The sequence below is a fragment of the Echinops telfairi genome, unplaced genomic scaffold (genome assembly GCF_000313985.2).
Source record: "Echinops telfairi isolate 266 unplaced genomic scaffold, ASM31398v2 ScPeMD7_5868;HRSCAF=6743_1, whole genome shotgun sequence".
Taxonomy (NCBI): domain Eukaryota; kingdom Metazoa; phylum Chordata; class Mammalia; order Afrosoricida; family Tenrecidae; genus Echinops; species Echinops telfairi.
The window spans coordinates 2,454,403-2,468,856 of NW_022109768.1; the positions used below are offsets into that span (position 1 = coordinate 2,454,403).

The 14,454-nt window shown below is 40.8% G+C and overlaps 1 protein-coding gene and 1 pseudogene across 1 annotated transcript in view; both read left to right on the forward strand.

Moving 5' to 3' along the window:
• DCHS2 (dachsous cadherin-related 2) overlaps window positions 1–14,454 on the forward strand; it is a 119,738-nt gene that overhangs the window by 37,927 nt on the left and 67,357 nt on the right. Inside the window, 2 exon segments of the mRNA XM_045295799.1 lie at window positions 8,251–8,385; window positions 8,589–8,798. Of these exon segments, the coding sequence (XP_045151734.1) occupies window positions 8,251–8,385; window positions 8,589–8,798 (345 nt within the window).
• Window positions 13,166–13,925, forward strand: LOC105979146 (annotated as a pseudogene).

Sequence of the window (14,454 nt, forward strand, 5' to 3'; positions counted from 1 at the left end):
CGATTTTATAAAACTAAATGTAATCAGGGACAAGGCTTGGATTTATCATTATGATCCAGAGAGCAAGGTTCAATCACAACAGTGGTTTCTCAATTAATTTTAGAACACTTTCTTCATTATTTTTGGCTCCCCATTACTACCTAACCTGCTATAACCCTAAAGAACTATTCATCTAGTTACTGTCTCTGTGGATTTACCTATTCTGGATTTCATATAAAGAAAATCATACCAGAAACCCCAACAACAACAAAATAAAACAGAAAAACATACATCCAAGAGAAAGCAGAAGATAATAGAAACTAGAACAAATTAAAAATGGGTCTAAAGTGGGAAACAAATATGTTACATCTTAATCTAACTCTATCTGCAGTAATCATTTTCCAATGCTCTCTGACTTAGGGTAAGACTTGTTAGCATTTTAATCAATATTCTGAGGGGGCTCAATGAAGGCTCAGTGTTTATATGTATCCATAGTCCATTTCAGCAGAAGCATTTTCAGCTTTTTAAGAAATAATGTAAGTAATCTCCATGAGACATTTGGTAATTCTAATCATAGTTCACTAATCTAGCCAAATGGTGTGTACAACTCTTATTAATATATGTAAACCATTGAACTGTTAATTTAAAAAAGGGGGAGGTACTATTCCAGAAAACTTAAATTTCAGACTAGATCCAACCCAGAAAACCTTCCCAGGAGACCGTTCCATTCCTGGCCCTTCATCTCGGTTCTAAGGCTCTCCTTCCCCACCTGTATATTCTAAATTCTTTTTCATTTCAAAGTCTCATTTCATCTCTTTTTCTTTCTGTATCTTTCACATTAGTATTGCTTATCTTTGAATGTGCTAAATATAAGATGTATATTTTCTAGTGGAGAAAAAAATCCAAATCAAATAAAAACACAAAACAGTGACTTTTAAGGGGATCTTCTGGGCCAGATACACTCAAAGCAGAGAGAGCAGCACAGAAGGTATGGCAACTGGTTTTTCATTTGTCTTTGAGGGGGCATTTCAGAAGGATAATACAGGATGATCCTGGTGCTGATTATGGAAGAGTTTTGAGAAAGTAAAGCCCAAGAAAGTTGCATGAAGGGATTGTTGTGTGTGTGTTTATCACAACAATGCACAAGCTCATTTTTCGAGGGTGGCAAGCACTGTATTATAAGATTGGTAAAACTTTACCCCATCCACCCTAAAGCCCGAATCTTGCCTCTTCAGATTTCTTTTTGCTCCCTGAACTCAAAGAACATTTCAAAGACTTGAGACCCAGCAGATGCCAAAATTGCCATTTTGATGTGGTGTAAATGGAAGAGGGTGGAATAGACTTATATGGAGGATATGTCAAGAATAATAGCTTTACATTTTGATAAGTTTGTTCAATAAAGTTTTTGTGTGATTTTGTAGAAATGCTTTTTTTAACTTATTCTTGCACATAGCCTTATTTTGGGGGGAGTCTTTACTGAATGGAATGCAAAGGGTGATTGGGCATCTTGACCTTAATACCTATTAGCCACCATTGGATCCATCCAATTAAATAAGATACAATCAAGAGACACAGTGCTATGAGCTAACCCAATACATTCCAGAATCTCCCTTAAATACACCATATCAATAAATGTAGCCTAAAACCATGTTATATTTTAGCTTCCTGTGTCTGACAGCCTTTGAACTAGTTTCCCTGCATATTCCCTAAATGTATGCCCCCATCAATCCGAAAACGTTTGCCATTCTTTTGAAATGATGAGCTGCCTCCAACAGAGTCATCTCTGTGCTGGACTTCTTGCAGTAGACTGAGTTCCAAATCTAGCTATGGGCAATCAAGTAAATAAACATCTTTTTGTAAGGTACTTACGGAAAATGTCACCAAGTTTGGGTATGAACTTTTCAGGGCCATTAATTTTAGGGATTCCTGATTTTTTAACTGTGACTTGACAGCCTCCACTTTCTGTGTTCTTTCTGTCTGTTCCCAGAATGTTAGGAAACAACCAGCTCAGGCCCCTACCCCTTGCTACTATTAACACCATTTGCATCTCTAACAAATTTGTTTCTCTCAATAGCTCATCACAAACACAGGTGATCATTTGTTTGATCATGATATCACTACAAGTCCTGGATTACTGGTATTCCATTTCCCACAGGCAAGATCTCAGCAGTGCATTCAGGGCCAAAGACATAGGCAAACCAATTCCAGAATCCTGCCTATCTAAATTACCTAGGTGCCAACTACTGTATCCCGCAGTGTGCATTTAGGAAAACGAAATATTGCAACACAAGTATTGGAAAGCCGAGTGAGCAAAAAGGGGATAACTAGAGAAAGCAGCTATCACCCTTAGCGGTGAGAAACAAGAACATTGGTTGAGGTTAGCAGAATCTCTCAAGAAAGCCAGAAAAAGATCCACTGAGTCTTGCATTTCCTGAAGGGCCAAGGAAAGTGAAAGTCTCAGTAAGTCTGTATTGACGAGGAAAGGATCATTGCTGATTGGGACAATATGCAATCAGGAAGAAAAAAAAGCCATCTGCTATCCTTCTAAGTTTAGATCTCCTTCTAGTGCTCCTGTTTGGTGGGAAATAGTCGGGAGTCATTTGGCAATGGAGAACTGGGATTTGAAGATTCCCCGGAAGACACAGTATAGAGTAATTGGTACACAGGCATGTAATGAATAGCACAGCATGCAAATCAAGAACGGGGAGGGGGGAATCTTTAGATGATAGAGGGAATGGACAGAGGGAGCAGACACTGAAAAGGCTCAAACAGAAAGAAATGTAGCACAGAACAGGCCATAAGCCAGTGTTCCAGGAATGCAGCGAGGGAGAAAACAGATGAGATGTAGCTGGAGAAACTCCAGGTCTTGTGGTAAGATGTTTGGATGCTATTTTGCATGCATTCAAACTCTCTTTCCTCCCTCTTTATCTCTTAACTCCTGTTTGTCTTTAGGGTGTCAGCTTATTCAGAAAGCCTTATATTATTAGTTATTCTCTTCAAAGTCATGCATACTTTTCTCTCATTGTGTGGAATTTTAATTGTTTGCTTGCTTATTTGTATCTCAAAGCACTGCAAGGGTAGAGAATAATTCTTTTTATTTATTAAATAATCATTTTATTAGGGGCTCATACAACCCATCACAATCTGTACATATGTCATCTGTGTCCAGCACATTAATACAGATGTTGACTTCATCATTCTTATGACACCCAATTTCCACTGGTGTCAGCTCATTTTTCCCCCTCCCTCCTTGCTCCCCCTCCCCCAGAACCCCTGATAATTTATAATTTATTATTTTATCATATCTTACCCCATCCAACGTCTCCCTCACCCACTTCTCCACTATCCATCCCCCAGGGAGGAGGCCTCATGTAGACCTTATCCTCTGTTCCCCCTTTCTCCCTCTCCTTCCCTCCACCCTCCCGCCATTGCCACTCTCTCCACTGGTCCTGGGGGGTTCCGTTGTTCTGGGTTCACTGTATTTCCAGTTCCTATCTGTCCCAGTGCACCTCTTCCGGTCCAGCCGGATATGTAAGGTAGAATTGGGATCATGGTAGTGGGGTGGAGGAAGCATTTAAGAACTAGAGGAAAATTGCATATTTCATCGTTACGACACTGCACTCCAATTTGCTCCTCACCTCCCTGCAGCCCTTCTGCAAGGGGATGTCCAATTTCCCCCGGATGGGCCCTGGGTCCCTACTCTGCACTCCCCATCCTTCACAATGTTATGGGTTTTTTTTTGGTCTTTGATGCCTGATACCTGACCCTTTTCATCTTACAGGCTGGTGTGCTTCTTCCATGTGGGCTTTGTTGTTTCTCAGTTAGATGGCCCCTTGTTTATCTTCCAGCATGTAGGACCCCAGATTCTATGTAATTTGACAGCTTGGCACCATCAGCTGAGAATAATTCTTATTTTTAGAAATCATGTTCTTCGCACCTAACTGTACCTTGGCACCTAATATCACCCATAATGCATGTTGTTGAATGACTTAATTAAGGAACAGACTCCCTGTGAAATGATTTCATACTCGTATATTCTCTCGGGGTCTATAACTCATACATAGAATTTTTTAGGACTCTGAGGACCAAGATAACCAAAAATTACTTTCAATTGTACCTTTCCAGTCCTTAGCACTCAGTAGATATGCCTTGAACAAATCAATACATTCATGAATGAAACTGCCGAACAGTGTAGATAGTGACCCATGATCCACATACAGCTGGAAGTAGAAGGCACTGAATTGAGAGGGAGAGAGAATAGATGAATGGCGTGAGTTAACAATTATATGGTGACCAGGCCAAACTCACTCTCATTGAGTTGATTCGGATTGCTTGTGACCCTAGGAAGAATTTCGGAGACTCTCAATCTTTACAGGGCAGGCAGACTTATTTTTTCCCTGTGGAGTGGCTAGTGAGTTTGAACCACGGACCTGGCAGTTAGCAAGCCAGCTCCTAATCTGCATCACTCTCAGGGCTCCTTGAAGGCCAACAGATCAGTTGTTTTGTACAAAAAGCCCCCACCACTCCAGCCCAAGAAGTAGGAAAAAAATGAGACACAAAGATTTTTTTATACTTCTTAAAATGTTTTCCTATCGCAACCTCTCTCTCTACGATGATAGTCTGCAATTCCTGCTGCCAAAGAGAGGACAAGTTCGATGATAAATAAAAATGATCAATGATGAAGAAAGTACCTGGGAATTATACTGTAGTTGGAAGGTAGCTGCAGAGAATGGATCACTGCCATAAGATCAACTCTGATTCCTAGAAGCCGTAAGGGACAGGGTACAACTGTCCCTTAGGGTTTCAGAGGGTGCAACTTTTTACAGAATGAAACGTCTCATTTGTCTCCAGCACAGTGGCTGGCTGGTTCCAACCACCAAACTTTTGGTTCGTAGCTAATGTTTACTCCACTTCAGTACCAGGGAATGGATGCAGTGTTTAGAAGAGGAGCACCCTCACAAGGAGAGAAAAATAGTTAATGGAAAATATTTTCATGAGAATGACTCTAAATGACAAGAAATAGCTGAGAATATTGGGAGATTTGCCTCTGTTAATGAGACAGAAAAGAGCATGTAGTAAGGAAACTACAGGAGCAGACGTTTGAGAACGTTCTAGCCCAATGTGTCCATTTTCTCCGGGAACTGATCATGTGACCAACGTATGTGAGATGAAGTCTTGCCATTCTCACTCCTAGGGAACATTATCTGTGAGAGTGAGTCGGGTCATGGTCAGAAAGGCCACCCAAGAGAGGGCAGCTTGGTCAAGAGGCTAGAAAGATGGCCAGGTGACCAGGACATTTCAGGAGCAAGCCATGGTTACATTTTCTCCAAGCTCAGTCCACTGCTGAATAGTCAAGGAGAACAGAGAGACGCTTGTAAGTGTGCTGCACACTCACCTTTCACTAAAACTTGTGCTAAAAGGATTCAGGCCCAGCTTTCCAATTCCGTGCATTAGATAAAACCATCTCCAGTCTTTGCCTGTTTGGCTCTCATGCTTGATGATGCCATGCTTCTTTGGTTGGGTGTGAGGATGACCAACAAAGCACTGATTTCATTCTAAATAAGCCAAAGTCAAAGGCTTTATGTTTATCTTCTACTGTTTAAGTTGTGGAGGAATACATTGTGCTAGAGGAATAGAAGGCTCGTGGGTTGTTGCATTAAAGACAAGCACTATTTAGAATAACAGAAACAAAATGCTTAAGTTTCTAAAAAGTCAAAGAAATATTGAAGACAATGCTTAAGCACCTTATAGCTTATCTGGAAGAAGGGGAGAAAGAGAAATGATGAAGATTTACATTTGCTTAAACATTCATATGCTTGATTAGTGTTGGGAATTAAGATTGTTTAATATATAATACCAGGGAGTTTTAAAAATTCATGAAAAAATTGAATGAAAAGATAATGGCATTTTTCCATGAAATTTTTGAAGCCCCCTTTTACGTGACATGTAATAAATTATGCAAAATAATCTTATAGGCACTATAATAGAATCATTGGATACATGATTTATTTTATGTCAAAAATGAAATGCTCAAGAATAAAAAGGTGAAGCTCTCCACGTGATGTTTCTGGGTGGAGCAGTACTCCATTACTAACCAAAAAGTTGGTGTGGTTCAGAGGCGTGAAAGAAAGGCCTGGTGATACTTTCCATAACTATTGCTGTTGTCGATGGTGTTGGTAGGTGTGGTCAAGTCACTTCCAACTCAACAATCCTGTAAGTAGTAGGGATGAAACACTGCCCAGTTGTTCTTGTTGGAACCCATCATTGCAGCCCCTGTCCCACTCAATCTCATTGAGCGTCATCTTTTCCCCTGATCCTCTCCTTTAGGAAGCAGGAAATCCTTCTCCGGGAACTGATCACGTGACCAAAGTACGTGAGATGAAGTCTTGCCATTCTCTCTCCTAGGGAACATTCTGGTGGTACTGCTTCCAAGACAGATTGGCTTGATCTTTGGACAGTCCATGATATATTTAATATTCTTGGCCAACACGATCATTCAAAGGCATCAGTTCTTCCTTATCTCCTGCCCCTCTTTGTCATGTCTATGGGGCAATTGAGGCAATTGCCATGTCTATGAGGCATGGCTTGGGTCAGGTGCACCTGTCTTCAAAGTGACCTCTTTGTCTTTTAACGCTTGAAAGAGATCTTTTGTGGCAGATTTACCCAATATAATTAATTTCTTGTTTGATTTACTGAGTACTGTTTCCAGGATTGTACATTGATCATGGAACCAAGTGAAATGAAATTTCCTAACTATCACAAGCAAGAAAATCTTATGGGGCAATTCTACTCTGTCAAACATGGTGTCATCTTGACTTAGCATCAGTTCTACACCAAAGATGTAATGGTTCTCCATGTAAGCTCCATGAAGGCAGAGACTGTTCTGCTTCATTTACTACAGTAACATTGACATAAAGTCCTATGCTTGCTATCGAATGTTGATGAACAAAATATTTGAGAAACAAAGGAAATCAGTGTAAGATGGTAGTGTTTCCATATTTGATCATGTATATAGAAATCAAAAGTAATTTTAAATTTTAACAATGTGGAATATTTAGAAATTCTGGCTTCTCTGTAGGAGATGTTGTTACACGATCCCAATAGCCACTGCTTATTTAATGATCTTCATATTTTGCCTAATTATAAAATGAGAAGTTTTGGTGAACTCTGGCCAAATCATATCAGGTATACTGATCCTACACCTTATTAGATCCCCCCCACCCTCTTTCTTGGTCATTAAAATGCCTGCGGTTATAGCAAATCCATTTTTTTCTTCCCAGTGATATACTAAGAAACATACATAACTATTCCCATATAAAATAAGAAGTATATCCGACTCCTTCCAGTATTCAGCCCTATAATCTTTTCCCTAGAGTCTGATATATAGTTTTTAAGAGTGACAAGAATGGAATTTGTCATTGAAATGTTTTGCTGTTATTGTTAAGGCCACAACAGAGCTATTTCATCTTTTATTAAGCTATTATATCATATAGTCATTGTAGTGTACTGATACTCAGATTCTTGTCAGTTAAGAAAAGAACATGGGAAAATAGTTGTCAAGAACATATATGAAATGCAAATGAACTGCGAAAGCATGGAATAAACTCAGCTAAGCTAATGGTGCGAGTGGTCCTCACCACCAGAGCTGGAAACGATGTGGCACTCTTCTCAGGGGAGAAATGAAACCGCAAAAATATGGGAAGAATTAGTTTCAACATGCGTAGTAATATGGTGCCACATTTCTCACTCCAGAGGGGAGACTGGAAACGGAGTGAATAACAGAATGAAGAGAAAGCACTCAGATAAGCAAAACTAATGAGCTAGCCTCCTGAGGCAGAAATTAAAAAGAATACTGTAACCGAATGCTTTTAAATGGTGGGTTGGTCTACAGAAATTGTCCTTTTCCCTGCAAGGTTACTATTATTTTATTAATTCACAATCAGGGGCATTATAAGGAGCAATTAGGAATCCATGGTGGAGTTGCATACCCATAAGACATTTTTTATGGGAGGGGAAAAAATGTTAAGCATTCACTGTGGGGAAGTCTTGTAAAACAGTTGAAAATCAAGCATTTCTGCCCAGGAGGCTTTTATTTAGCAAGAGCAGCCAGAAAAGTTGTGTTTGTGTTTTGTTTTTACCTTAATCTACAAATTGTTTAGACATCTTGCCTTTCTCATTTATGCCTTCACACGGTCCCAGGGAAAGGAGAAGAAAAAACAATGGATCCTGAAGAAGTATTGCCTAAGAGTTTTCCTTTGTATTTCCCTAAAGGAATCCATTCCAAGCTGCAGTTTGAAATCATGCCAGGCGCTGCATTTGGGTTGTTCAAGATCAACCCTGACACGGGTGAGGTAGTGACAGCCACCACACTGGACAGAGAAATTCAGGACGTCTTCACCCTCAGAGGTAAAGAATCTCTTCATTAGGCATTTTTGTTTGTTTGTTGTAGAGGTAACCAGAGGCTGGGTGTCAAAGGTCTACATTTCAGTGGGGTGTCTTCAAGTATTATTGGGCCAGTGTTTCCTGATTCGTGTCCTCTGAGTATGGGTAGTCAGAACAATAGATTTAAAGAAGTAGACACAACCCAGCTGTCTTTGTTTTCTTGCCAGTACTTGTGCGAGATGGGGGAGTCCCTTCATTGTCCAGCACCACGGTGATTCTCTGCAGTGTCGAGGATGAAAACGATCATGCACCAGAGTTTATTGCCCTCCGGCATTACATTGAGGTTCCCGAAAACCAAGGGCCCGAAGTCATCGATACTATTTGGGCATCTGATATGGATACTGGAAATAATGGAGCTGTGGAGTATCACATAGTTGGTAAATATTTTATGTAACACTCCCCACCCCCACCATACGATACCAACCGAAGAGACAAAGACTTGTCTATAGTTTGTTGAAAGGAACAAGTCTAAGGTGCAGTTTGGAACTATGGAGTTGGCTCGTGACTCCCAGAACCCCATGCACAATGGGGCAAATCACTGCCCAGTCCTGTATGGCCCCTGTGTTTGGTTGTGGTGTAGACCATTGCGATCCCAAGAATTTCCACCTGCTGGATTTTGGGACGTGCAGCTTCCAAACTAGCTCAACATCCTAGCAATAAACAAGCCTCCACTGAAAGCAGAGAGGTGACTGTGCAGGAGCCACACTGGCCAGGAGTTAAACACAGGTGTCTTTCATGGAAGATGAGAATTATACCACTGCAGCACCAATACCCCGGACACATATGATCTGGTGGCTATTCTGTATTTAGTGTCTGCTACATTATCTATGAAAGACAACCCCCCAAATGCCTCATTGACGCCATGAATTTTCATTTGCACCTCCATTACACAGCCCCTTTCTCCATGCCCCTTCTCTGTCTCTAAAAATCTGCTGTGATCTAGGGCTGCTATAACAAAGATACCATAGTTGGTGACTTTCACAACAGAGAGTGGGTTCTCATTGCTTAGAAACCTGACAGTTCCTCATTCAGGGCACTGGCTCTAAGAGAAGGGTTTCTTCCTGTTTGTGCTAGTGTTCCTGGATTAGTTTCTGATCTCCAAGAGCCTTGGCATTGATCTTCCCCTATCTCTGATTGCTTGCTTAGCACCCTTGTTTATATCTCAAAAGACTTAAGACATACCTTACGTGAATACTGCCTCAGAAAGATAACCAAGAAAATCCATTCCCAGATAGGATTTTAGGTTTAGAATTTATAGCACATGTTTTGGGGAGACACATGTCAATTCTTAATATCTTACCCATTGCCCCCCACAATGTATGTCCTTCCCATAGGCAAAACATATTACTTCATCATGTTTTCCCCAAAGTTGTAAATCAACTTCAGTTCCCAAACCTCATCCTCTGAATCATCTAAGGCAGTGGTTCTCAACCTTCCTAATGCCGTGACCCTTTAATACAGTTCCTCATGTTGGGGTGACTCCCCAACCATAAAATTATTTTTGTTGCTACTTCATAACTGTAATTTGCTACTGTTATGAATTGGGCAGCCCCTGTGAAAGGGTCGTTTGACCCCCAAAGGGGTTGCTGCCCACAGGTTGAGAACCGCTGATCTAAAGCAAGTGTGGGTGAGATTTTAGAGGAGTTTTGCATCCTGAATTAAAATACCTCTTCACCAGTGGACCTGTGAAATGTAGAATACAACTTGTTCACTTTCAAATGATAAGGGTAAGTCACAATGTAATGCTACAAAAATCATAGAAACGTTTACTAACAAAAACATCAAAAGATGAAGTTTGGTTTCTCCACATATCGTTCATGCAGGTCTACACATTTCTGAAGCGGATGCATTGCTCTGATGGGGAAAAACCTCCTTAGCACCACTTGCCAGGCCTCTTTCTCACCAATTCAGTTATCGCTTTTCTCAAAACTTCTTCCTATTAAGCCCTGTGATCATCCAATGCCCTTTGAGAAAATCTATGAAAGACAGTTTCTGTAATCATCTGAGCTGACCTTTCTACTTTGAATGTAACCGGTTTTGATTGGACATCCCCCCTCCCCCATTTCTTTTTGGTGGGAGAGGCATCCAAATGAGGTTTAGACATGGATATTACTGGGAGAACATAGCTACAGCCATTCATTGATCACAGAGATTTGTTTAAACCCATTTTGTTTGTAGTAAATTAATACATACTTGAACTAGAACCTTAATAGCATTGTTTTTTTGACTTAGCCTTGTTCAGTGGTGGACCAGGCCCAAAGCAGACATGTCCATTACAATGGGAAACATTGAAGGGGTAACAGATATTAAGCAAGTTCAAAACCCAGCAGAAAAAAATGACTAACTCTCAATGCTTGAAAACATGAGGTACCTTTAAAATGTCTGTGGACGGAGAGCAAATGCTTTGAGAATGACGAGGGCAATGAATGTACAAATGTGCTTTACACAATTGATGTATATATGGATTGTGATAAGAGTCCTATGAGCCCCTAATAAAACTATTTAAAAAAAAAAGAATAGTAAAAGAAAAAAAAAAGTCTGTGGAAGGCATTCCTGAACGTCCCGCCCGTTGGAGCTTGAGTCAGCTTTGAAGGGCAGGCGAGCATTGGGAGACCTCAAATCTACATTTATAGTCTAGGAGCAAAGGGGAGCCTTTTGGACAGGAGTTCCCATCCGTTCCACATCATTTAGGTCTGAACAGGATTTCGTTTGAGGCCCTAAAAAGAATAACACATCAGGTTGAAAAGAGCCCCTATCAGAACAACATGAATACTGCTAAAAGAGAAATAAGAAGCAATATCAAGGTTATGGTGAATCCTGGGTGGAAGAATAGTGAAATCATTGCTGCTTTATGAAAAGTTTATGGGGACAATGCCCCAAAGGAATCAATGGTTTACAAATGGGCAGCTCGTTTTAAAAATGGACGAGACGATGTTGAAGACGGAGCCCGTAGTGGTAGACCATCCTCATCGATTTGGAAGGAAAAAATTAATCTTGTGCCCTCATTGAGTATAGATGATGCAATGCAGAAACAATAGCTAATACCCTAGGCATCTCCATAAAGTCAGCTTATCCACTTCTCATCGAAAAATTAAAGTTGAGCAAACTTTCTACTTAGTGGGGTCCAAAGCTATTGCACTCAGATCAGCTGCAGGCAAGCGCATAGTTTTCAGTGGACAGTTTATATACTGGTCGGTTAAAGATCTGGTTGTAACAAGATGAAACGTGTCTTTCCCGGTGTTTCCTGAAGACAAAGCATGTTCAAAGGAAGGGTTATCAAGAAGCAGAAGAGGCCCATTTAAAGGCAAGGCAGAACGTCCATTCAACAGCAAAGATCATGGCCACCATTATTTTGGATGCTAAAGGCATTTTGCTTGTAGACTTCTTTTTGAAGGGTCAAAGAATAATACAATCTGCTTATTATGCAAGTGTTCTAGAAAAGGTAGCCAAAGCTCCCGCATAAAAACACCGAGAAAGTTTCACCAGAGTCCTTCACACCAGTGTCCTTGCTTATTCCTCTCAGCAAGCCAGGGCAATTTTGTGAGAGTTTGGGTGGGAAATGATTTTTAATCTTTTTTTTTTTAAGTTATTTTCTTATTGCAAAAAGAGACTACATTTCTAGGGCCCTCAGTTCCTCTAGGCATGGATAAGTGCTGGCCTCATCACTTATGGATGTGTTGTCTTGAACTTGATGGGGAGCATATGTTGAGAAATAAAAGTTTGCTTTTATTTTTATCTTTTAAAAAAATCTTGTAACTCTACTTTTCCCAAGAACTTTTGAAGTCCTCATGTATTCATAAAATAAAGATGCTGTTTGCAACAACAACAGCAAAAACAAAACCCAAACAAAAAAAGTCTGTGGAAATTTTTCATTATCTTTTAATTCCATGAAATTTGAAACTTCTTCATGGGTCTTTAAACTTCCACACTTTCTGGAAAATAACCTTGCCCTTGATGCTGGGTGTTGGCCATGCTCTCCAGATTCCGGGGGAATTCAGCTCTGTTTTTTCAGGCCCACTTGGAGGATACTTCTCCTTCCTCAGTTTTGGGTGGCTCCACTCTCCTAGTCCGTCAGAATAGTGACCCCACCCCTCACCCCAGCAGACCCCGTTCTTCTGCTTAGTGGACATGACAGTCCTACCTCCTCACCTTTGGGCTCTGGAGCCCATCTGGGTCACCTAAATGGCAGCCTCCCACTCCAGCACCAAAGTTGGTGGAGATCTAACTCTTTCAAACCCAAGATGCTGTGGCCTCACACTTTGAATCCTAGGAGGCTGTGACTCTACTTGTAGAAACCAAGGAACCTGTTTTCAGTGTTCCAACAATTCTGTGGTCTCTGAGAGTCCAGGAATGGTCTCTTCTGTGAGGGTAACAGGTGTAACTCCTTTAGCCTGTTATAATGCCTGGAGGCAGATAGCTTCCTTCCTTCCTTCCTTCCATCCATCTTTCCTTCCTTCCATCCATCCTTCCTTCCTTTCTTCCTGTCGTCTGTCTCTGTCTCTGTCTCCTTATGGTCTAAGCTGATAGATTTTCTACATGTTTAGATTCATCAGTCTAACAAAAGGTTGTGTAGCCACATCCTTGGTGAAACTTATAGGACATATGTGAATGTGAGAAAGATCACCCCACTTGATCGTAGGTAAATTCTTAGGCAGAACAACTTTAGGGTCCTTTTTGTCCCATCTCTTAGTGTTTGCCCCCATCGCCTGTGACCCTCTTTTCATCCGCTGCTGCCCACCTCCTCATGAAGCTGACACCATGGGTTCCAGAAACTGGAGACCCTGTCGGTATTCAGGTGCTCAATGATTACCTGGCCAACAAGAACTGCATCGAGGGATCTGTGCCATCAGGAGCAGACGTGGCAGTGCCTGAAGCAATCTCCGGCCCTCCACCCACTGACTTGCGTCATGCCCGACATTGGCATCATCACATCGAGTCGTATGAAAAGGAAAAGGCCAGTTTGCCAGGAGTAAAGAAAGCTTTGAGCAAGTATGGCCCTACTCATGTGGAAGACACCTGCTAATGTGGAAGTGGCACTGCAGGCAGTAAGGACGATGACGGCATTGATCTCTCTGGGTCTGAGCAGGAGGAGGAAAGTGAAGGAGCAAAGGGGCTACCAGAAGAACGCCTTGCACAGGATGAGTCAAAGAAAGCCAAGAAGCCTGCACTTGCTGCCAAGTCTTCCATCTTACTAGATGTGAAACCTCGGGATGATGAGACAGACATGGCAACATTGGAAGAGTGCATCAGAAGTATTCCAGCAGGCGGCTTGGTCTGGGGCTCATCTAAGCTTGTTCCAATGGGGTGTGGAATTTAAAACTTCAGATACAGTGTGTAGTTGAAGATGATACATTGGTACAGATATGCTGGAAGAATAGACAACTGCTTTTGAAGATGATGTGTAGTCCGTGGATATGGCTGCTTTCAGCGAGATCTGGAATTTCTCCTGGATGGTTGTACTTAAACTGACGAAAAGGCAACAAAAAAAAGTTTTAGGAAAATGATGTAAATCAGCTCTTGAAAATTGTTTTCCTTAAAACTCCCTGTTTTTTGATTCTCTTTGGTGGCCTTCAGGGATACTCATGCTTAATGTTAAAGGCAACTAGTCTGATTGATGTCTAGAAATGACATTTTATCCTATAATTTTTATACCTGACTTCCATTTTTTAAAATAAGATATACATTTCAATCCCATTAGATAGAATGAATGATAGCTGAATATATCAAGTTGTCACTATACCCTCCCCAACTCTGTCAAATTCATTAAGGCGAATGCTGTAATTATTGATTAAATTGATAGGCATATATTGAATTAAATCGATCTAATTAGCCCCTCCAATAGGATAGAAGTTTCCTGAGGGCAAGGAATTTTATTGTGACCCCTGTTCAGTTCTCAGTACCTAAAAAATTACTGGCATTTGATAATCAAAAACTAAATATTTAGCAAATGAATGAATGAGTGACTACAATGCTAGTGATGGACTGCTATATTTTCCATTCAAAAAATAATTCAAATGATTCTTGTATATATAT